Genomic DNA, 22,923 nt, shown 5'->3' on the forward strand with positions numbered 1-22,923 from the left:
TTTATGTTAGCTCTTCTCAGACTAAAATATTAAAAGTGCGAAACAACAACAGGAGATCGACCCCCGCAAGAAGCCGTGTTTCCACCAGAAAGCATGTCTTCGTGCATTGTGCCCTCCGCCAGCGTTTCCCGGTGAACTTTACGGTTACATAAATGTTTCTGAAATCACCTATTTTCACATCAAATGCCTTCCTTCACTTCGATAAAAAGTGGTTCAGGGCCCCTTTAAATGACCATTCTTGTCATTGTAGAGTGGCACACTCCTACTGGCACATACCCAGTGACCCAATTAAGTTGGCACCAACAGGTTCAATGAAGACCAGCACAGACCCAGTGGTATATACCCAGTGCTCCTAGTCGGCGTCGAAGTGTTTCTTCGAACAGCAGTACGTACCCAGTCCTGCATCTACAGTGACCCATGTCGGCGTGTAAGAGGTTCACTAAAGAGTGGCACATATGTACACATTGCCACCTACTCAATGACCCCTGTGTTCCCTCAGCACAGGATCCCGATGCGCTGTGGTGTCCGTGGCGGCGACCGACCGTTTCAGAGCCAGGATCCGCCATATTGTACGTGTGAAAAAGTTGGAAACTTTTTAGTCATACCGTGTCGGCGATAGATCAGATTTTTTTTTGCTGCACCAAATTTTTAAAAGATTCCTTACGGCAGATAGCACAAGTCTCACCACTGAGCTAAATTACCCGATGAGACGGCCATTACTTCTACAAAAATAAAGATGCTTAACTTAGCGATTAATATAATTCCTCTAATTAAGCTCTTAATTACTTCTCGGCACATGTTTCAATGTACGAATTGTAGCCGGTGAACTCATAAGACGTATTTATTTGGAACGAATTCTCAGGACTACACTAGCTTCGAGATAACTTTCAAAGTTGCTTTCACAGTTGCTTTAGCCTTTTTAGGTCAAGTGGCGTGAACCGTTTGGCTCCCCGCGATATCACATGGACATGCAATTCTCTGCCACTTGCAGTTTAAGTTTCACGAGACAGTAAAACCAGGGCAGCACCACATATTTAACGGAATTAAAACGCGAAAGCGTGGGCGGTGCAGAGTCGAGAGAATACGAAACATTTCGAGCACCCGCATTGTTGTCAAGGGTAACGACAATTATGGACAATCCAGGCACATTTCTGCCGTCGCCGTGATGTTCCGTATAAAAACCAAGGGCGATACCATTGTCACCGCGCGCCGTATGCTGATGTGTGAGTAAGAGCCGACGACAGCGGCTCAATCTCGCACGCGCAGTCTTCCGACGGGCGCAAGGCACCGGGGGGAGGGGTCCCACTCCGGTGGCTGCTGCGTATGGCGCGGCCGCGCGGGCCAGAAAGCGATCTGCGATGGGGACACAATGTGCGGAGTGCTGAGAATTTCTTGTCAGGGTGTCTATCAAATTGAAATTTCCAAATTTCCCAAGTTTTCCGGATTTTCCCTGAGTGCCCTTGCAAAATTCCCCGAGTTACACAGAACTTCGTTTTATGTCCAGACGGGCTGACATCATGTTGCCCAATGCTGTCTCTCTCTAGTAAGCATGTTAAAAAAAACGACTTAGTCCAGCTTGAATAGTGAAGAGTGGCACTTACTTTATTGAAAAAGAAAACAATTGAGGGGTTAGGAAAATGCACAGCGAATATCTTCTAAAAAAAACGGCAAAACCCATTGCAAATCGAGTTGAACATTTTCAAATACGAATAAAAAGAAGATGCATACAGAAGCAAATATTTCTATCAACTGATAGCAAGCTCATTGATATGAGGTCCGAACTTTAGTGGGATTCTCTCAGCAGCTGGAAAATCAACAACTGTCCTGACATACTCTCAGTCCGCGCACAACACCTCAGTTTTGCGTTTCACTGCTTTAAAGAGCTTATTTTCGTTTGGCTGGGGGACACCTGCATCTCGGCGTCAGCCAACATTGTTTTTTGAGCTCGAGCTCCTTCAAAGAAGCGCCGGCACGCTTCCTTTCCCATTCATTCCTCAATGCGCCAGTCCTAATATTGTCCTCCTTGCGCCACGCGTTTGCCCCACGGACTATTTAAAGCATCCTCTTGGTCAGTTGTAGTCAACATCCGACTTTTCGGTCTCCCTATGGGGGGCAAAAGCGTCCGAAAAGTATGAATGCAAGTATTTTAGTGGCCTTAGGAGCTGAAATCGTCACAGGCACGTTCGGAAAAGCTCTGAAGGTTTGCCAGTAGACTTATTAGGCATATCGGTGCTTGTACTGTGACGGGAGACGGCCATTGTGTACGCGTGTATAATTAGGGAATACATACCGTGTCCCGTGACAATTGCCCCTTGCTACACTTGTGAGGCTTCACCGCGTAAAATGTCTGTACTGAGGTGAAGCCGACTTTCAGGAATCAGTAGTATGCAACGCGTTGTGCTTTTCGAGCTTCGAAGCCAATCGCGTGGATTACAAAGGCGGAGTCGGCGCCACTGCTGACAGCGGCGAATTCTTTCAATGAAAAACACAGCACCGAACAGCAAGAAGCTTAGTTGCCGCGGTGGTGGTTACGGCTGCCATTTGCGTGCGTGAGCGCCGGTTCGATGCGGCGAGATAGTCAAAATGGCGGCCGTGGTGGCTTTGATTAATGTCGTTTCGGGCCTGCGATCAAGGCAAGAAGTCCGGAAAATCAGACGGCGAAGGGTTCTTGCGTCCGAAATTTCAGACGTTCTTATACATTGCCTCTATGGCGTACGTGGTGGCGCCGTCAAGCCGTCCGAATTATCGGGCATGTCCGAAAAATAGGGCGTCCGGAAAATCGGTCATTCACTGAACAATGGCAACTCCTTCAGCCGACGACATGGCGTCAAAGACGATTCGTTACGAGTCTTCCCTGTTACTCGAGCCAGCACCAGCGCGACTTTCGTTCCCTTTCAATAAAGTTACAGCTAATTTTCTCTGATAGAAGCACAAGTTCCCCGAGTTTTTACCGAGTATTTCCAGACTTTCAAAATCCCCGAGAATTCCCGGTTTTCCCAGTTGGTAGACACTCTGCGTGTGCGCTGTGTTTTCACCACTTAGTTCGCGTTGAAGCGAGAGGCAGCATGAAGGTCAAGTCACTCGCTGCTGCTGTTGCGCTTCCTCACTTCAGCGTTTTGACAGCGAGTTTCCATGATGATCGAGTTAGGTGTGTTCATGTTCGCTTGCACATGGATGACACCATGCTTGTTAATTTAGTGAGTAAGCAAATATTTACACATTTATACGGCCGATAAAGCTACTATCCTACTTCTTATAGCATTCCAATAATTTGCAATCGAAATCTATGCTTCATCTTCCGGGTGAAACTGCGACTTTTTCTAAACATAGAGCAGAACTGGACAAGTAGCATTTTCTTCCGTCTTATAATGCAATACAATTATTTTTTTTATTGAGAGGTTGAGTACTAGTGACAGAATTATTATGAGTGGCTACGTCATTGGGCTAGTACTTGAATGTCCCAGATGAGTTGTGAATCGTGTGCTGTGTTTACCTGAAGTTTTTTATTACTAAAACTCTGTTCGCAATAATATTGATGCCTTAGACATTCTCGAGCATCAATCTATCAATTTTGCGTGTCTTAATATTTGCCTTTAGTGTCCCTCTAGGAGGCCGCCGACCCTGAAGAACTGATAGCTTGTCAGTGCCTACCGACTTCTGATTGTAACTCAAATGCAGAATACTGTATAGTTAAATGAACACCAAAGTTGTAGTATATGTTTGTACTTGCATTTCTTCCTTTTCATCTTGCCTGCAATTTATTTTTGTCCTTACAGCTTTACATCTACTCTGAGGCACTTTGTCTATCTTTAGTTTCTTTTTCATCAGTACCTTTTATTTTGTTTATTCAATTACACTGAAAGAGTAGAGAACATTTACATTTAGCCCGTTATACACATTTGAAAAACTGATCTTGTTTTCTTTTTCTTTATAAGACAATATTACAGCCTTCAAGAGTGGCCCTTCTTTTTCTTTTTCTTTGGTGGAGGCCCTCCATGCTTCTGAGAGTCACCAACGCCAGCAGCCTTTGCTGCTGCCTCTTCCACTCCAGGTGCTTTGCAGGCCTCCACGAGCCACTTGTCTTTCTCAGGCAATTCATCAACAGACTTCGAGAACACAATGGCTCGATCCACCTTTCGCCTGGTTTCTGTACAATGAATAAAAGGAAACCAGTAAAAAAAGACATAAACACACTCATCATCATCATCAGCCTAGTTACGCCCACTGCAGGGCAAAGGCCTCTCCCATACTTCTCCAACTACCCTGGTCATGTGCTAATTGTGGCCATGTCGTCACTGCAAACTTCTTAATCTCATCCACCCACCTAACTTTCTGCCAACCCCTGCTATGCTTCCCTTCCCTTGGAATCCAGTCTGTAACCCTTAATGACCATCGGTTATCTTCCCTCCTAAAAAACACACTACTCTTACTCAAATGTAGATCGACATACCGTAAAACATCACACAGATCCCACACACTGAAGGAAGCTGAGTTAATGTGAAGCGTTTTCCACACAACAGATGTGATGATAACTTTTAAAGCTTCTATTTGCATGCACTTCACTTCTGCGGTTGGGATTCACAAAGAGGCCATTAAAGCTGACTGATGCAGACCCTCACAACACCCAATTTTACACAGAATAAGTGCAAGTGAACCTCCCCATTGCTACATGCAGTAGAGCACATGTCATCTTGAGTATAATTCACGACACATAAGCGTAGAACGACAGAAAGCTGAGCTAGTTGGTAAGGATTGATTATGCATTCATGTTCTCCACTTCTCTTGTGTCCTGTCTGCACGCCTCACCTTTTTGCATAATGAACACATAAGCGTAATGATAAAGAGGACAAACCTCAATGCTCACTGAACTAGACTCATCACCTGCTCTCCACGAGAGAGAACTCTTTATGGCAAACGATGGTGATGTTGCAAAATGTGTTCCTAAACAATGGTAAAAAATAACTGAAGCTGTGAAATGCACTAGCTGGCCCACAAAAAAAAAGAAACGATGTGCATGCAAAGTGTCATCACTTCAACAATAAAAGGAAGAAGATTCGTGTGGGGACATACAAAGAGCCTGTCTTGGCAAGAAGCCCTCGACTTTGTGGCTGCTGTTATAGACGAGACAACTGCACACTCGTTTAAAGGTTCTGCCATCTCGCACATTCTCAATACTACTGAGCATGTTGAGCTACAAGACCAGCTCCCTAACTCTGGCACTCTGGCATCCAAATTCATGATAATGTACACAGAATACCTTGATTTGCTTTTTGGTTTTGACAGAGTGATTAGAAGGCATGCCCATAAATAAAGCTCTTCAATTACAGTGCAGTGCATTTGTTTTTATTTCTGGGTAAAAATTTAGTGGCCACCACCTTAAGGGCAACCCTGAACAAGTATATAGCGTTTAGGCCGTTCGAGGGTCAAAGACGTAAATATACGGCACCGCAAACAAATCCCAAATGGTCGCTGCCGTATATTTACAATGCTATCTGCATGTTTGAAAAATGCCACAATTTTTCAATGCTGTGTTGCCTAGCAAGTGTTGTCACCTTGTGTAGATACAAGACATTCTTTTTTTAGCTCAGTAGTCTCTTGGTTTTAATTCCACGGCTTGCTTACCCAAGCTCTGTGGTTAGTTTTGGTTTTGTCTTGTAGGCTGTTTCCTTTTGTCATACTCGCAATGACTGATGTCCACCTGCTTTCTTATCTCTTAAAGGGTCACCAATAGGTGCTCGCTCGTTTACTTTTCACAGGGATGCGATTACATTTGTTCCCAGACAGGCGCTGGTATTACCAACGATGCTGCCATATGCGGACGACGCTGTCATGCCTGCGTTTCTTTTCTTGAGACTCTTGAAAACTGCTTGTCCCTCGATGGCAATGGGGCGAAGGATTACAGCAAGTTTCTGACTTGTTTGGTTTTTCTGATGGGTGCACAATGATAGAGTTCTCTCGAGTGCGCTCACCTAAACAGTTCAATTATGCTATGGATGTGTGTGTCAGTTGCTCTTGTGCAATTGAGTGGAACAATGATTCCTTCGATGTGGACTACTACAGTCCAAGTGCTGAATCAGAATATATCCATTCCAGTGCATCTCCTTTTTATTCAAAGTATTTATGCAAGCCCATCTGTATCTATTAGTAAAGAATGCATGTTTCCCAACAAAAAATATCTTTTTGTCACTTTATGCTCACTCTAAAAGAATTGTGGTAAATTTTTTTCTGAATAGGTCACTCTGAAGATTTTAAATCTGCAATAAAAATAAATCTACAATTAAGATACTCCCTAATGCAAAATTTGAGCGCAGCTCTATACGTATTTTCATTTTGCATGTCAATATTTTGTATTGTGATTATATAGGTACACGGTTTATATTACGAAGAGAGCGTGCTTTGTTTCCATACAGACAATGTGCGCTACTCTGGCGCCGTATCATAGCCATCGCTGCCACACAGCTCGTCTTGCGCGGCACTATGCTTTTCCACCAATGATGAGAGTGGCCCTTCTTTGCGGGGAAATCGTGCCACCAGTGGAGCGCAAGGGAGCGCCACATGGAACACCGAAGGGAGCGTCACATTAAGCCTGGCTCATACGTGCTCGCCATCGCCCCTTGCGGGAGCAGTGTGTGATGTTATTGTGGCCGGATCACTCCAGAAAAAGGGAGAAGCAGCATGCGAAAGCACAAACACACATCGGACTTGTATTGACGTACACGACACAGATAACGGCACACACGTGACAATGCCTCATAGGCGACATGCACTATCTCTATGGATTGGTGGATTATGATTGGCCTACAGTTCCGGCGGAAGCGTGTGTCGCCTTGTCTGAGACCTCGTGGAACTGATGCTGGCCAGCGGGGTCGGACAGCAGTGTCGGCCGGCGGGTCGGACAGCCGTGTAGGACGTCCGGGTCGGACAGCTGGGTCGGACGGCCGGGACGGACGGCTGGGTCGGACAGCCGGGTTGGACGGCCGGGTCGGACCGCGTCGCGGGGCTCAGGTAGCCGGCCGCAGTCACCGGGTCGCGTCCACAGCTGACGGGGTAGCCCTGTGGCCGCTCACCCGAACGCTCGACCGCCCCGGTTCAGGACCGCCAGCCTCCTGGACCAGTGCCCAGCGGAAGAGCGGGGCGAGGTAACCTCCCAGCAGGCGACAGTGTTGCTTCGGGTATGGCGTATTGGCGCGGGCGGCGATAGCTCCTCTGGGCCAGACGCCCAGCGAGGAAGCTCTTTTCCGTCGACCGCCGAACCTCGCGCACTGCTCACGCCACGGGCCACACACTCTCGCGCCACGCTTTTCGAAGCGCCACTGCCGACGTTCCCAAATTGGTGTCGATGATGATGAGGATGATGATGATGATGGCTCTCTTGCGGGTATTCGCACAGAGTCGCTGTCATCTTCGCCACCGCACGGCACACTGTCTTCGTATGTTTATACTTTCCACTCCCGCGTACCATATATTATGACAATACCCCCCTTCTCGAGAAAGTTGTTCACAACTATTCTAAGACAAGGACGCGGGATGGAAAAAAAAGAGAAAAAGGAAAATTGTCGTGTACTTTTGTCCACTTGTTCATGTACGCACACGACACACATTGTTCACAGGGCGTTGCGCCCAGTTAAAGGACTAATGCACAAGTCTGTTCGCTTTCAAATAAAGATTAAATACTTGAGTGGTCGCATTGTCCAATCGCATTTTGCTAAATGAGCATGTGATTACGCGCGACTCAGGTTGTCAGCTCCGACATTGTCACAATCTTTTATATAGTTAATAGTAAAAGAATACTCCTGCAAAAGGAGACTCCAACGCAACACTCTGTTGACGTGCCTGGCACGCTCCTCTGTGGGCTTGTTTCCGCTGTCCTGGTCCCCGGCGCTTTCTCGACTTCGGAGGATCTTGTGTCGGCGCTTCTAAATTTTCAGGACCGAACGAACTGGTCGTATTTTTGCAGGCACACACAAGCACGCACTGACGAGGAAGTGGAGCGGCCTGTACTTTCCCTTTAGCGGTTGTCTTTTGGCACTTGTCGCACGACTTCACGAAGCGTTTTACGTCTCTGTGCACATCAGGCCAATGAAATTCTTGTAGGACACGATCGGTTGTTCTCCTGATACCTTTATGTCCTGCAATGATGTTTTCATGAGCCACTTCTAATACGCCATGTCTAAATGCTTTTGGTATGACCACCTGCTTAAAGGTTCTGCCAGTGGCCTGGTGGTAAAGGCGATACAACAATCCTTTTTCTTCAACGAATTCATAACTGTGACCCTTTCCCGAGTTAAACAACTTGCTCACTTTGGCAAAACTATGTTTCAGCGTGGGGTCTTTCCGCTGTTCCTTAATGAGTTGTCCTTTTGTCACGTCACGTAGAACGTTTGCCGGAACGCACAAGGGTCGAATCTTGCCTTGTTCTTCAGTTCTGGCTTCAGCCACGCTCGATACATGCTGAGGCTTCCTAGGCGCCTTATTCAGCTTCATTTCTATCGGCGACGACTCAGCGTTGGGAGCAGCGGGGTGCTTCCAGTCAGAATCCGGATCGTATGGTCCTCTGACGCCTGGAAGATTTCCCAGAACAAGGTCGTAGAGGGGCTCGTCCATACATGCCACTGTTAACTTGCCTGTAAAATATGGCGTGTTCACTTGCACGACAGCTTCAGGCAGGTAGCTTGTTGAGCCGTCCAGAAGAACAACGTTCCTCTTTCTTCCCGTCATATACACCTCTGGAACGAGTTCCCGTCTGGCAATTGCGGTATTACAACCGGTGTCTCGTAATACACGAACACTTCTTCCCATCAGCCGGCCTTCAACCACTGGCATCCCGTCGATGAGGAAAGTTACAGCATTATCAGGTTTCTCGTCGTCGCTGTCACTTGATCGGCGAGTCTTCTTTCCTGGACGCTTTGATTCTTTCACTGGACGAGTCCGGACTGGTCGAGATTCGGTGAAGGCACACGCAGAACTTGGTTTGTTGTCCCCGTACCGAGTTCGGCAATTTTCAGCTGTATGTCCCGTTCTGTCGCACAACTCGCACTTCAGCATACGCTTAGGTGGGTTACGCCAGTCAGGAGCCAAGTGTCCAAACCGGTGACAGAGGGTGCACATAAGTTGCGGTTTCCTGGGAGCTTCAAAGTTTTCCCCACCAGAATCCTTTGCGTTATCGGTACCTTTTCCTAAGTTTGTCCAGTTCTGCGCGTCAAGAAAGCGATCCGTCAAGCTAGCAAGTTCGTCAAGGGATTTGCACTCTCGCTCCTTCAGGAAAATGACTAGCTTTGGCTCACAACAACGCAGAAACTGTTCAGAGATCATGTGATCTCGTAGACCTTCATATGTTTTAGGCACATTAGCCATCTCAATCCAATGGTCAAAATAGGCTGAAATTCTTGCTGCTAACTGTCTTCCAGTTTCGCCCTCTACTGCTCGTGCCTTCCGAAACTTCTCTTGGTAGCCTTGAGCCGTGAATTGAAACCTCTGCAGCAAAGCTTTCTTTACCTTCGGGTAATCTAATGCATCGGCGGCAGTCATCCGACCGATCACAGTTAATGCTTCACCAGTTAGACACATGCTCACAGCAAGAGCCCATTTTTCTTGTGGCCAGTCCTGCCCTGTTGCTAAGCGCTCAAATCGCTGTAAATACGCGTGTAAGTCATCGCGTTTCTCGTCGAACAAAGGAAGTAACTTCTGTGGATTGAGGGTTGACGAGGAGGTGCTGGGCGCAGTCAAAATTTCAGAAGCCGCTGCCGGCATATTCCGAGCTCCTTCCTGAAGCTGAAGCTTTAGTTGGAGGATCTCGCGCTGCCTCTCGTCAGCTTCCTTGATTGCCTCTCGCTCCGCAGCTCTCTCGTCCCTTTGTTTTGCCTGTTCGGCTTCAATCCATCTGCGAAGTTCTGCACCTGACAATCCTATTTGGAGTCCTATCGCCGTGATTTTCTCTAAATCCATGGTGCCGTCTACTAATGTGCGTCTGCGCTCAAGCGAAACTGCCCCCTTTCACTGTATATACGAGTGAATCCTGGCAGGCTCGCCAGTTTGTGATGTTATTGTGGCCGGATCACTCCAGAAAAAGGGAGAAGCAGCACGCGAAAGCACAAACACACATCGGACTTGTATTGACGTACACGACACAGATAACTGCACACACGTGACAATGCCTCATAGGCGACATGCACTATCTCTATGGATTGGTGGATTATGATTGGCCTACAGTTCCGGCGGAAGCGTGTGTCGCCTTGTCTGAGACCTCGTGGAACTGATGCTGGCCAGCGGGTTCGGACAGCAGTGTCGGCCGGCGGGTCGGACAGCCGTGTAGGACGTCCGGGTCGGACAGCTGGGTCGGACGGCCGGGACGGATGGCTGGGTCGGACAGTCGGGTTGGACGGCCGGGTCGGACCGTGTCGCGGGGCTCAGGTAGCTGGCTGCAGTCACCGGGTCGCGTCCACAGCTGACGGGGTAGCCCTGTGGCCGCTCACCCGAACGCTCGACCGCCCCGGTTCAGGACCGCCAGCCTCCTGGACCAGTGCCCAGCGGAAGAGCGGGGCGAGGTAACCTCCCAGCAGGCGACAGTGTTGCTTCGGGTATGGCGTATTGGCGCGGGCGGCGATAGCTCCTCTGGGCCAGACGCCCAGCGAGGAAGCTGTTTTCCGTCGACCGCCGAACCTCGCGCACTGCTCACGCCACGGGCCACACACTCTCGCGCCACGCTTTTCGAAGCGCCACTGCCGACGTTCCCAAATTGGTGTCGATGATGATGATGAGGATGATGATGATGATGGCTCTCTTGCGGGTATTCGCACAGAGTCGCTGTCATCTTCGCCACCGCACGGCGCACTGTCTTCGTATGTTTATACTTTCCACTCCCGCGTACCATATATTATGACACAGTGGTCCCCGTCACACACGCTGGTACCGTGGACTGACCTTAGCCAATGAGACCGCCAGCGAGCATAGCACTCCCCACCTCACGCCTCCCCCCCCCCTTCAGGAAAGAGGTGCAGATGAGATCGCAGCTGCAGATGCCTTCGCCACCAGCAACTCAGCGTAAGCTCAGGCTATTACCCCTCAGCTCCTCCTCCACTTTCCGCCTCATGCTTTCCCTGTACCCTCCTCCTCCACTTCCCTCCTCACATGCTCTTCTTTCGTTTCGTGCTGCATTGAACGTTCACTTTCATCTTTTGCTGTGCTTTTTCACTTGGTTAGGCTGAGGAACAATGCCAACGCTCAAAGCATGAATGGGTGCCTAAGAGACGCACTATAAATATCAACCCTGAAAAGGTTAAGTCTTGACCCTGAAAAGGTTAAGTCTTGACCCTGAAAAGGTTAAGTCTTGAATATGAAATTATGGGGCTGGCTTAAGTTCAAAGGTCTAATTTTCTCATAAGCTTCACAGCCTTCACACCATCTGACAGCCGCATGAAGGTGGCAGCATACGACAATGTGCGATGGCAATGACAACAGAGTACTTCGTATGAGACTGCAATTCACATCAGTCATACAAATCACATGGTAACAACATAAGAATTCTCTTTGAGCTCCACCTAGAAAACAGCAATGTACCTGCCCTCTGTACCTCCACGCTCCAAGCGCGGGCCCCGAAAGATGCTGATATTTACACAACTTCACATCTGCCATGACTTTGAATGCTGGGGTTTTACATGCCAAAACCACGATTTTTATGAAGCGCACCGTAGTGGAGGACTCCAGATTAATTTTGACCATCAGGGAATGTCTGCCATGACGCCACAGAAATGAGCAAGCATAATTGGACATTTTATCTATACAAATTCTGTTTGAGTTGCACAACAATGCAGAGTGGAACCTCGTTGATATGATCCTGTCATGTACGATTTCCCAACGCCAACGTTCGTAATCGAGAACACAAAAAAAGACCTAATAGAGATTGTACCGGTTCATACGTTTTTGGAAAACACAATCTTTCGGCATCAATGTTTAGCACATTATGAAACTGTGATCATACGATACATTTCCTGGCTGCTAGATCGGGCCCCTCAGTTAACCCCCTTTCTTCTCGTTCTTACATAACGGGGGTCTCGAATCTGGCAACACTGATGCCTTCAGGTAGCATGTGCAGGTTTATTGACCAGTTGCCTTTACCCATAAAGATCACGTACTCATGACGCCTGTGGCAGAAAGGATGTTCCACATTCGTCGCCAAGGTTTGTGGGTGGTGGCGCTGGCTAACACTCCCAAGGTTAGTTCTAGTAGTAACACATAAATACCCAAGAAAGTGGATGGAGAAATGGTGCTGCTGTAGCTCAATTGGTTAGAGCATCGCACGCGTAATGCGAAGACGTGGGATCGTTCCCCACCTGTGACAAGTTGTTACCTCATCCACTTCATTGCCATTAATTTATCATTTCTTTGATTCAATTGGTAAGTACAAGTAATTTCCCCTATGTTGATGTTGGTGTCTTTGTTGGCTTCTCATGATATGATCTGTATATCAGGCACATCATAGTGGGGGGCTCTGAATTATATTTGACCATGTAAGGTACATTAAAGCTCACGCAATGCACTGTACATGAGTATTGTTAATTCTGTTTCCATAAGGATATGGTCACCATGGCCGGGATAAAACTCGCAACTTTGAGCTCAGCAGCGCAACACCAAAGATAACAGGCTTTTGAATCTGGCAATCAGATGAACAATGAAATCTGCAGTTTACCTTCAGGGAATGCAAATTTATCTTTACTTAATCTTCACCATTGTCAATCTTAACAGCTGTTTATCGATGTGGGCCACAACGAGCTGCCCTCCTTGCAATCTATTGACTTTGATAGCCCGTGTTTTTCAAACCACTATGCTATAATAGCAAACTGGACAGTGGCCAATTTTTAGGCTGACAGTTCTCCAGTTAGCCCTGTGACACGTGACACGACTTTGTTTCTGCTAGCTTAGCATGTAAAGTAACTTTTATCTTTTGAATGAGCTTGTGTCACCAAAGCCTGAAAGTGGCATGTAGTCATCAACATCCGATGCAAAAACCTGTCTTGCAGCCATCTTGCGAGGACAATAGCGATGATTCCAGCTGTCATGGTAAAGTGTTGCCAAAATTGTGAATGCAGTTTCAGTTTCATATCCCATTTTAATTAGCAGAAAATTTTTGCACCAATTTTCTAGGCATTTTCCAGGGAAGAAAGGTGGGCATTTGCATTGGATGAATATGACAATCACTTATTACAAAATGCCATATCTGCTTCAAAGTGCCCCCATAATCAGTGTTTCAGTTAGAGACAACGTGCCTTCAATGCATTCGCTGTTGTCTACTGCTGCCGAGACAGATGTTGCACTCAATGGGGTTACGATTCAGGCCAGGCACTTGCATGTCGACCAGTGAAGTATGCATTATATGCCGAGGGCCAGTTTCTGGATCAAAGTACTGATGGCTCATACTGGGAGAACTAACCCGCACCTTTCGTTGGGGTCGAATTATTCACCGAAGTCAAATTGAACAAAGCCTGCTGTATCACAACCAAGTTTCCCAGTACAATGGGTTTCATGTTAAAAAGATGGACAAGCCAAGTTATTTTCACTGTGACAAGAACAGTATTTACCTGCATGCATGATGACACTTCGGCAGTTGCCGAAGACAGCCTCTCGTGTTGTGCACTCAGAAAGCCCATACAGGAAACCACTGTGAATGATGTCAAGGCCCCACTCTTGAAAGCACAGATAAAGCCTCATCAAAGAACACTGCTCTCAAAAAAGTCCAGCAAAAGGTCAGACATCTGCCTTAAGCCTAAAATAAATGAGCCACTACTGCTGTAACAATGGAATGTATCATGAGCAAGAGCACCATAAGCTACAGGTGCTACAACTCAATTTCTTAGAATTGAAAGTGTGATAATATGCAAAAAACTGCCATCCACTTAACAGTAGCAGAATGGGAAAAAGTACCCTTTTCAATGTCTTAAATTAAGATTAAGTTATTGCATTTAATTCCCCAAAGCAATGTACAAGTTATGAGAAATGCCACAGCGGGAGGTTCCATAATATTTACTGCCCTGAGCTTTTTAATGAGCACACACATGGTACATGTGTTTTTGCATTCCAACACCTTCAGAGTATGCCTGCCATGACCAGGAGCTGTACTTGGTTTGGTCCGGTGGTTCGGTCCTTCCTTGCGCACATATGCTGGGGATCGCATGCGCAGAGCCACAAAGTTGCACGCAATAGACTGAAGCAGAAACGCACGCTTTGATAAAAGTATGGCAATACCATGTGGGAGCGCTATGCAATCGGCAATGTTTTTCATTTGGCGTGGCTAAGCTTGACTTGGCTCAGTTACTGCTGTGCAGCTGTGACAGCTTGCCTAAACTGGCTAAGCATATATTTTAGAGCAACTTTTTATTATTAAAAATATTATTTCAAAGATAAACCCATATTAAATGCAAGTTTTGTTAGATTCTTCTTTCCCCCCAAGATCATGACGATCATTTTCAAATAACATTTGTTTTCACCATGTGACATCCACAGAGGGAAAATGACATTAAGTCCACTTAAATTCATTCAATGGAAATGACGTTTCATTTGCTGTACGACAGGGGTTTTAACCACATAATTAAAAACCAAACAATAGGACTGCATGTGATCCAATGAGCAATCGAAGGATACAGGTTGGCAGCATCATTTGGTCCTCTCAGTTCCTGAGGCTGGAGCAGAAAAAAATGTCAAAAAGGAAAAGGGGAAGGGTTGGGCCAGAAGGCAGATGACAACAAAAGTGAAAACAATTGACGGGACCCATTTACTACAAAATTTGATTATTGTGTAGCATGTTTTTATATCATTGCGAGGATTGCCAGTTGGTCGCAGAATCTCCACTGAAGCCCTTCAAATAAGGGGCAGATTGCCAGCAATATCACTCATTTTGCCAACATTAGCATCAGTATTGCCGCTACGGCAGTCGAGTTGTGTTGATATTGCACATATATAATTGTGATGGGCTTACACTTACAATGCAATAACAGCTTTGTACCGTGACCTCCTCTAGCACACAAGTGAAATCGGTATTTATAAAATTGATAACACACAGAATCAGACAAGAACAAGAAAAAGTTTCACAGCCATTCCACTCTGTGAATGTGGGCTACCAGCAGAGCTATAAAAAAGACAAAGCACACCACTGAGTGTAAAGGTTTACTTATTTAGGGGCTTTTTCCTGCCACATCTGTAGAATACTCTGCGAACATGCACAATCACTACTAATAGTGGCTCAACCTGTCGAGGTGTCCAAATTGAAATGCGCTAAGCATCTCAAGACACTGGCCTGCCTGCAAGAAATTCATAAAGGTGTTCTAAGCCGCTTGTCGATGCATGCGTCCATGGCATTATGATTTCAATGTCAGGCTTCTGTGCTAGGGGTCCTGTGTTTGAATCCTGTCGGCGAAGGATTTGGACGATTTAAACCATGCTTATATAATTATTCATTACACAGCACTTTGTTGGAAATGATGAATTTACAAAGTCAAGAGACATTTAAAGACAGACAGACGAAGTTTAGGCAAATCCATGTACTTCCCATAATTTCCATGATGGCTGAACCGTCCCAACTGCAGCTTCTGTAGACAGTAGCACCAGACTTCCATCTAGTAATTACCATATTTACTTGCGTAGTGAATGCACTTGAATAATGAACGCACCCCCAACTTTACTACTGTGCAGTAAAACGCCAGTGCTGGCACAGAGCCACCTTGCAGATTTGAGAGAGAGAAAGACATAAGTGGCTCTCTGCAGCACATCCTGTTTACGTACTTTACGCTGACGTAATAGGAGAGTGCACATGCAGGATGCGCAGCCGGGCGCAGCGCATGGGAGAGCCGAAGTGAAGAAGAGGCGGCCGGCACTTGATCGGCATAGTGGTCATAGTCGGGCATAGTGTCGAATTCATGTGGCTGTGGCTTGCATTTCTGCCCACCTTGGGTTTCGATGTGGGCAATGGGCCTTAAGTCGAGTTATATGCCTGTTGTGGGACATAGAGCTTATCCTCTCACCAAACAGAAATGCTGATCAGGCACCGATAAACTCCGACATGCCGATGAGCAGGACGGTGCAGGAAAGAGATGCACACAGCCTGCTTGTCAAAACAGGTGTGCGCTTCAATGTGATGCTTGTGATAACGGCAGCCGGACAGAAGCAGCTGCGAGGATGAGCTAGGGCGCAATCGGAGGTCGTTGTTCAGAGTGCGCATTCAATTTCGTCCCACGTGATTGGCCTAGGCTGCACCGACTTCGCATGGCTGACGCGTTCGTTCTTTATTCTACGGTAGAACTGTGATGTGGCTGAAGTGGCCAGCGACCTGAACGGCAGGTCTGGTGGTTCCGATGCAGAGTGAAGTTACGGTTTGCAAATGGTATGCATGTATTTTAATGCCAAGATAAGTTATCTTATGCATGTTCCAAATCATTACCGTCTTACTTTTCTATTTATGCTGTTTCGAAAGTGTCTCCATGAAATTTACCTGCATAATGAACGCAGCCCCCAATTTTGCTTCGATTTATTGGAAAAAGAAGTGTTCATTGCGCAGGTACATACGGTATTGTATGAAATTATGTATTGGGTGGTTTACTAGCTTTCCTCTTGTTACACCAGGTGTCAGCACATGCCTCACTGGTTTGCTTTGCCTCCTTATGGAGAGCGCAGGAGTTTTGAGGCACGGACATTGAAAAATGCATGGAAGGGCTGAGATATACAGCTCTGCTGTAAAAGCATCACAAACAAAGAACACATGGCAATATGATCAGCTCCAACAGCGATCCAACAGTTACCAGCCCTTGACGTGGGGAATGGTCCAAGCAAATCTATGCCAACCTGCTGAAAAGAGATCCACAGAGGATCCATGGGATGGAGAAGTCCAGCGGGACACACGGGTGGTGTCTTGCGCCTCTGGCAGTCGTGGCATGTCTTCATGTATTGCTTTACGTCACAGTGAAGGTTAGGCCAGAAGTACTTTTGGCGTATGCGGGAAACGTCCGTGTGAATCCCAAGTGGCCCGAAGATGGCTCGTCGTGAGAGGCCCGCAGGATGTCGTCACGTAGTGAAGACGGCACTACAAGAAGGCAGGCGGTTGCGGTCGAGTGCAAACCCAATTTGTAGAGGACGCCATCGCGGAGAAAAAACGAGGATAACTTGTACACAAACATACGAGGCGGCTCTGGTAGACGGTTCTCAAGGTAGTCGATGAGAGGCCAGAGTTCTGAATCATCGCGCTATTGCTTGCTGATGTCTGATACTGAGATAATGGAAAGAAATGCGTTCTCTTCATCAACGTCGAATGGCGACAGTTGAAGTGGAGCACGTGACAGGCAGTCGGCGCCGGTGTGTTTACACCCGGACTTGAACACTATCATCATATCGTATTCTTGCAAGCGAAGACTCCAGCGTGCAAGACAGCCAGATAGATCCTTCAGATTGGCGAGCCAGCACAATGAATGGTGATCTGTCACAACTCGAAACGATCGGCCGTACAAATATAGTTGGAACTTAGCAATTGCCCACACAACGGCCAAGCATTCCTTCGCCGTAGTGGAATAGTTTCTTTCAGCTGGAGACAAAGTGCGGACAAAGTGCACAATGACGTGCTCGGCTCCATCTTGCCACTGTACGCGGATGGCACCAAGGCCAACATTGCTGGCATCCGTGCGCAACTTGGTGTCACTGTCTTCGTCAAAGTGTCCTAGAACTGGAGGTGTGTGCGGACGTTTCTGGAGTTCACAGAAGGCCTCTTGTTGGTCCTGCTCCCAGACAAACGAAACATTATCCTTTGTTAACCATTGCAAAGGTTCGGCTATACATGAAAAGTTAGCCATGAATCGTCAATAATATGCACAAAGCCCTAGAAAACGGCAGAGTTCTTGTTTGTTCGAAGGCATTGGAAATGAAGCAACAGCAGTGCTTTTGTTGGGGGCTGGTCGAATGCCTTCGTAGCTGACGACATGGCCTAAACATTTGGGTTTGTCATACCCGAAATGGCATTTTTCAGGCTTTAAAACAGGTCAGCAGTACGAATTGCATCAAGAACTGCTTGTAAGCGCTGGAGGGGCTGCTCAAAAGTTTCTGAAAACACAACGATATCATCTAAATAGACAAGGCATGACTGCCACTGATAGAACCGTGTCCATCATGCGCTGAAAAGTAGCAGGCGCAGAGCACAGTCCGAAAGGAAGGACCTTGAATTCGTAGAGTCCGTCAGGCGTAAAATTCAGTTTTCTCATGGTCACGGTCATCAACCTCTATTTGCCAGTAGCCACTGCGAAAGTCCATCGATGACAAGTATCGAGCATGTCGAAGGCGGTCCAAAGAGTCGTCAATGCGGGGAAGGGGATAAACGTCCTTCTTCATAACATTGTTAAGCTTGTGATAGTCAACGCAAAAACGCAGTGTACAGTCTTTCTTTTTTACCAGAACCACAGGTGATGCCCATGGACTGGTGGAGGGCTGTATGATGTCGTTGGTAAGCGTTTGTTGGACTTGATTTCGGTTGGCGTCTTGCTCTTTATGAGAAACACGGTAGGCACGTTGGCGCACGGGTCTTTCATTGGGATTTGTAATAATTCTGTGTTTGGCAATAGGGGTTTGGTTGACCTTCGATGTTGAAGCGAAACAGTCCGCAAAAGACTGTAAAAGTCTTCGAATCCTAGCTTGTTGTTCACCTGATAATTTAAAATTCACATCAATATTGCTGTTGGCTGGTACGTCACAGTTAGAATCCCCATCATTGTGTCCTACAGTTAAATAAGGAGAGTCACTGACTGGCTCCAAATAGGCAATGGCACTTTGTGGGGCGAAGTGCTGGTATTCACGATTGAAATTGGTCACTAAAATCTGAGCAGTCCGTGACGACAGCTGCAAGATGCTGCGGGCTACGCAAACCTGTCGAGCCAACAAGACTGACAGATTGCCTTCAGCGATTCTGAGATGGGGAAGATCATCGTCTGTTCCTACGGTAATCAACGCAGTACTCCGGGGTGGTAAAGTAGCGCAGTCACCCGAAATGCATACCACCGTGGACTGTGGGTGATAGTCGTCCAAATGAGTTGCATGTTCGCCAAAAAAGTGACAAGCAACTCGTGAAGGTTTATGATTGCGCCGTACTCCCGAAGAAAGTCCATGCCGAGTATGACCTGCCTAGAGCACTCTGCCAGTATAATAAATGAACCGACAAATGTGGCCTCACGGATTTGTACCCTCGCAGTGCATTTGCCAATCGGTGTGAGAACATGACCGCCAGCTGTATGGAGCTGAGGTCCTGGCCACGGTGTCGTCACCTTGCGAAGTGCAGTAACCAGTTGTATGCTCATGACAGAATAATCAGCACCAGTATCGACAAAAGAAGTTACTGGGTGGTTATCTACGGAAACGAATGTGTCGGCTGAAACAGGTTCACGGTTTTCGAAGGAAGGTGCTGAAGGTACGCAGTCATCGTTGTCGTCGTCGTTATCGCCATCGTCGTCGGGGTGTTGCAGCGGAGGATCTTTCGAAGTGCGTTGGACAGCGGCCCCACCTCCGGAGGTCGCTGTTCTTAGTTTCCCCGACTTGGGCTCATGGGCCGGTTGCCTACGGAAGTGGAGAACGTAGTGTAGCGGTCAGGTGACACCGATCGTCGAGGAGGTGGTGATCATGACTGGTGCCTCTGCGAAGACGGAGAACGGGTGGTTGGCAGGGACTGTTCAACTGGTGGGAACTGCGTGTACGGTGACGAAGGTTGACTGGCCAGATATTGCCGGATTTCTGTCGGGCGCTCTCCCTCACGTGGACGATGAGCGCCGGGGTGATAGCCCTGGAGTCCTATGCTTCGGTAGTAGCAGGTACGGTACAAGTGGCCCGCTTCGCCACAGTGGAAGCAGAGTGGCTGATAGTCAGGTGTACGCCACACGTCTGACTTTCACGTATTGATTCGGGCGCTCGTGGACCCGTACACATTTGTATGTGAAGCTTGGCCCTGGAAGTGGCACAGCGGTTCTTCAGAAGAAGGCGGGTTACGGTGGTTCACGGGTTGTGCAGGTAGCCTCATTGCTTGCGCATAAGTCAGTACGGGGGAGGCTTCAGGTCTGGTTTGCACGAATGGCTGTGCCGCCTGGCAGACTTCTTCACGGACGATATCTGTGAGGCATGTTACGGCCGGTTGAAATCACACTCCCTGTAGTCGATCGAGCTCCTCATGCACGACACTACGCACAAGCTCTCGAAGCGCATCGGTGTCACAGGGCAACGAGAGAGGAGGTGCTGATCCCAGGCTGATTTGGCGATCGTAGACCGCGGAGCGTTGTTGAAGGGCTCGCTCCATTGTTGTCGCCTCACTGACAAGCCAGCTACTGTAGCTGGAGGCCTTCGCATCAGTCCAGCATACAGCTGCTCTTTCACTGCACGCATCAGCAGACAGACCTTCTTCACTTCTGTCATGCCAGGGTCAGCATGCTTGAAAAGCCGTGACATATCCTCTACGAACATGGCTATGCTTTCGTTCGGCTTTTGAACCCTACTCTGAAGGGCTTGCTCTGCTTGCTCTTTTCTTGCGGGACTGCTGTACGTATCGTGTATCTGCCGTTGAAATTCTTGCCAGGTGGTGACGGATGGCTCATGGTTAGCGAACCATGTTTGGGCAGAGTCCTCTAGGGCGAAGTACACGTTCCTTAACTTTTTCTGTTCATCCCAATAATTGACGTCAGCCACACGATCGAAGTCATCGAGCCAGTCTTACACGTCCTCAAAAGGCTCACCATGGAACGGCCGGGGCCCGCGTGGCGTGTGGAGAACCAGCGACGCAGAAGGCTGTCCCGTACCATATGTCTCCTGTGTCTGGCTTGCTGTCTTGGTGCACATCCTCGGTAGATCTTGCAGGCCGTATTCCGGAGGCAGTCTTTGAAGCTGTCGGCTTTTGCATAGGTTGTCCGCTTCCAGTTCCTGGGGGTCAGAGTACCATAGACGTGTACCTAGCAACTCCACCAGTGTGTCACAGACAAAGCCATAAAAGACTTCGGTCGAAGCTATATCGTTTATATAGCTGTCTTGGCACCTTCGTCGTTGTCTTCTTCTGGGAGCCCCTCAACATGCCTAGCATGTGACATCGAATTGTGGCAATATATATATTGCAGAATCGAAATTAAAATTTCACCTATGCTTCTTATGGATTAAGTGAAAGTTAGATTCGGTTTAATGGCGCAAAAGCGACTAAGGCTATGCTGTGCCAGTTACGCAGTGACTGGCGCAGCGATGTTTTTACTACTAAGTGAAAACACTGCAATTGATAATAACAATGAGCCCTGACAATTACACTGACAATGCTTTAATGTTGCTGCTGATCATGATTTGAAAACAGGCTAAATAAGCACATACAGGTAAAGCTCAATATAACGAAGTCAGTAAAATCAGCACCTTACTTTGTTATATCAAAATTTCAATACATTGAAATTTCACCTTTTATACAAATAAGTAATGTTACTGTTAGACTTTTCTTACACGAAACAGGCTGTAAGAATGTTCAAATTATGTATCAGGCTATTGAAAAAACAAATTTTAATGACAAAAAATTGTATTTTTTGCTTTTGCAAGTTGGCGGCCAAAGATAAGGTTTCATGAAATCTTGCAATATCTTCACATCGACGGTACTAAGCAAAGCCTGCAAAGCTTTTGCATCCACTCCACCGCTGCAGAAGATAGTGTCATCCATAGTGGGACGACACTATCAGCAGGCTGCTATCCACACAGTCTGACCAATGCAGCGTCAAAACCTGTCAGACGCTGCAAAGAAAGCTTCGCTTTAAAATTGCATGAAATTGCACTCGGAAACACGATTCCTTTCGGCAGCGTCTTCCGTCTGAAGATAAGATACAGGGGTGGCTTGTGCCCATCCACAGTGCAACAAAGCATTGCAATGACTAGTTTTTTCGTGGCCGGAAGACAAAACACGCACTTGCTTCACCCCCTTCTCTTCAAAGGTTGTAGTGGCAGGCACGTCAAAGCAGAGCAGCATCTGATTGGCATTTCCAGTCTGTCTGAAGTGGTAGCCACTTCTATGGTGCAACTTCAAAACATACCGCTGAAAACTGTGCAATTTCTCTTCATATCCTTCGGGCAATTTTTGGCATACCCCTGCCTGTCTTCGAAGAGAAAAGCCTTTTCTTTTCATAAAATTTGACAGCCAGCACCTGCTCACTTTGAAGTCACTCCTCATTAGCCCTTTCTGTAGGGCTAACTGCATTGCCTGTACTTTGAGCAGATCGGTCGTCATAGGCTGCTGTGCCGCTTGCTGCTCTTGCATGCATTCCGTGAGCAGCTCTTCTGTTTCGGCGAAGTGGCAATGCTTCGGTCCACTAAAACCCTTCCTTGTTGCTTTGCTGGCATAAATATTCTTCTGTTTGCGCCAGTCCCACACGCAAGTTTCGGGAACTCCGAACGCCCGTGATGCGGCCCGATTTTCGTCCGTCTCCGTGCACATGATAACTTTCCTTTTAAATGTGGCATCATGGTGGACTCAGCGTGTCTTCGCAGTCGGCACTTTCATGCTGATTGAATAAACGCAGAAAACAGGAAGATAGGTGGTAGTCTAGGTTACACCAGCGCCTGGTTACACGTGCAACATGGAGGTATGCATATGGAGGAAGCTACGACAGCTAGAGAGAAGCGCGTACGAAGCAGCCATTTTTTGAATGCCGGTGGCGATATGGTAATGCAGATTTAGGGTCGTACTCGATTCTAATGAGGATGCAATTTTTGGACTCAGTTTACTGGAAAAAAGGTGCGCGTTAGATTCGAGTAAATACAGTATTTGCCACTTACCATCCATGCTCCACTTGTTATGATGATCCCCTGCAGAAGTAAGAACTCACATAAAGTACCATGTCACAAACAGCAAAGTAAAACCAGGAAAGCAAACTACAACAACGTACAATTACAAAGAATATGAAG

At 47.3% G+C, this 22,923-nt stretch overlaps 1 protein-coding gene across 3 annotated transcripts in view; it reads right to left on the reverse strand.

Moving 5' to 3' along the window:
- Window positions 1–1,581: 1,581 nt before the first annotated feature.
- Window positions 1,582–22,923, reverse strand: part of Rpp30 (ribonuclease P protein subunit Rpp30) — a 46,337-nt gene continuing 24,995 nt past the window's right edge. The window contains exons 7-10 of one of the 3 annotated variants that reach the window (XM_075681797.1): window positions 22,795–22,824; window positions 14,635–14,672; window positions 13,575–13,654; window positions 1,582–4,147 (exon numbers count right to left, since the gene is read on the reverse strand). In XM_075681797.1, the coding sequence (XP_075537912.1) occupies window positions 3,951–4,147; window positions 13,575–13,654; window positions 14,635–14,672; window positions 22,795–22,824 (345 nt within the window). In that variant the 3' untranslated portion in view covers window positions 1,582–3,950. The remainder of the gene's footprint in view (window positions 4,148–13,574; window positions 13,655–14,634; window positions 14,673–22,794; window positions 22,825–22,923) is intronic. The other 2 variants (XM_075681796.1, XM_075681795.1) reach the window with 2 other exon arrangements.

The sequence above is a fragment of the Dermacentor variabilis genome, chromosome 2 (assembly GCF_050947875.1).
Source record: "Dermacentor variabilis isolate Ectoservices chromosome 2, ASM5094787v1, whole genome shotgun sequence".
Classification (NCBI taxonomy): Eukaryota; Metazoa; Arthropoda; class Arachnida; order Ixodida; family Ixodidae; genus Dermacentor; species Dermacentor variabilis.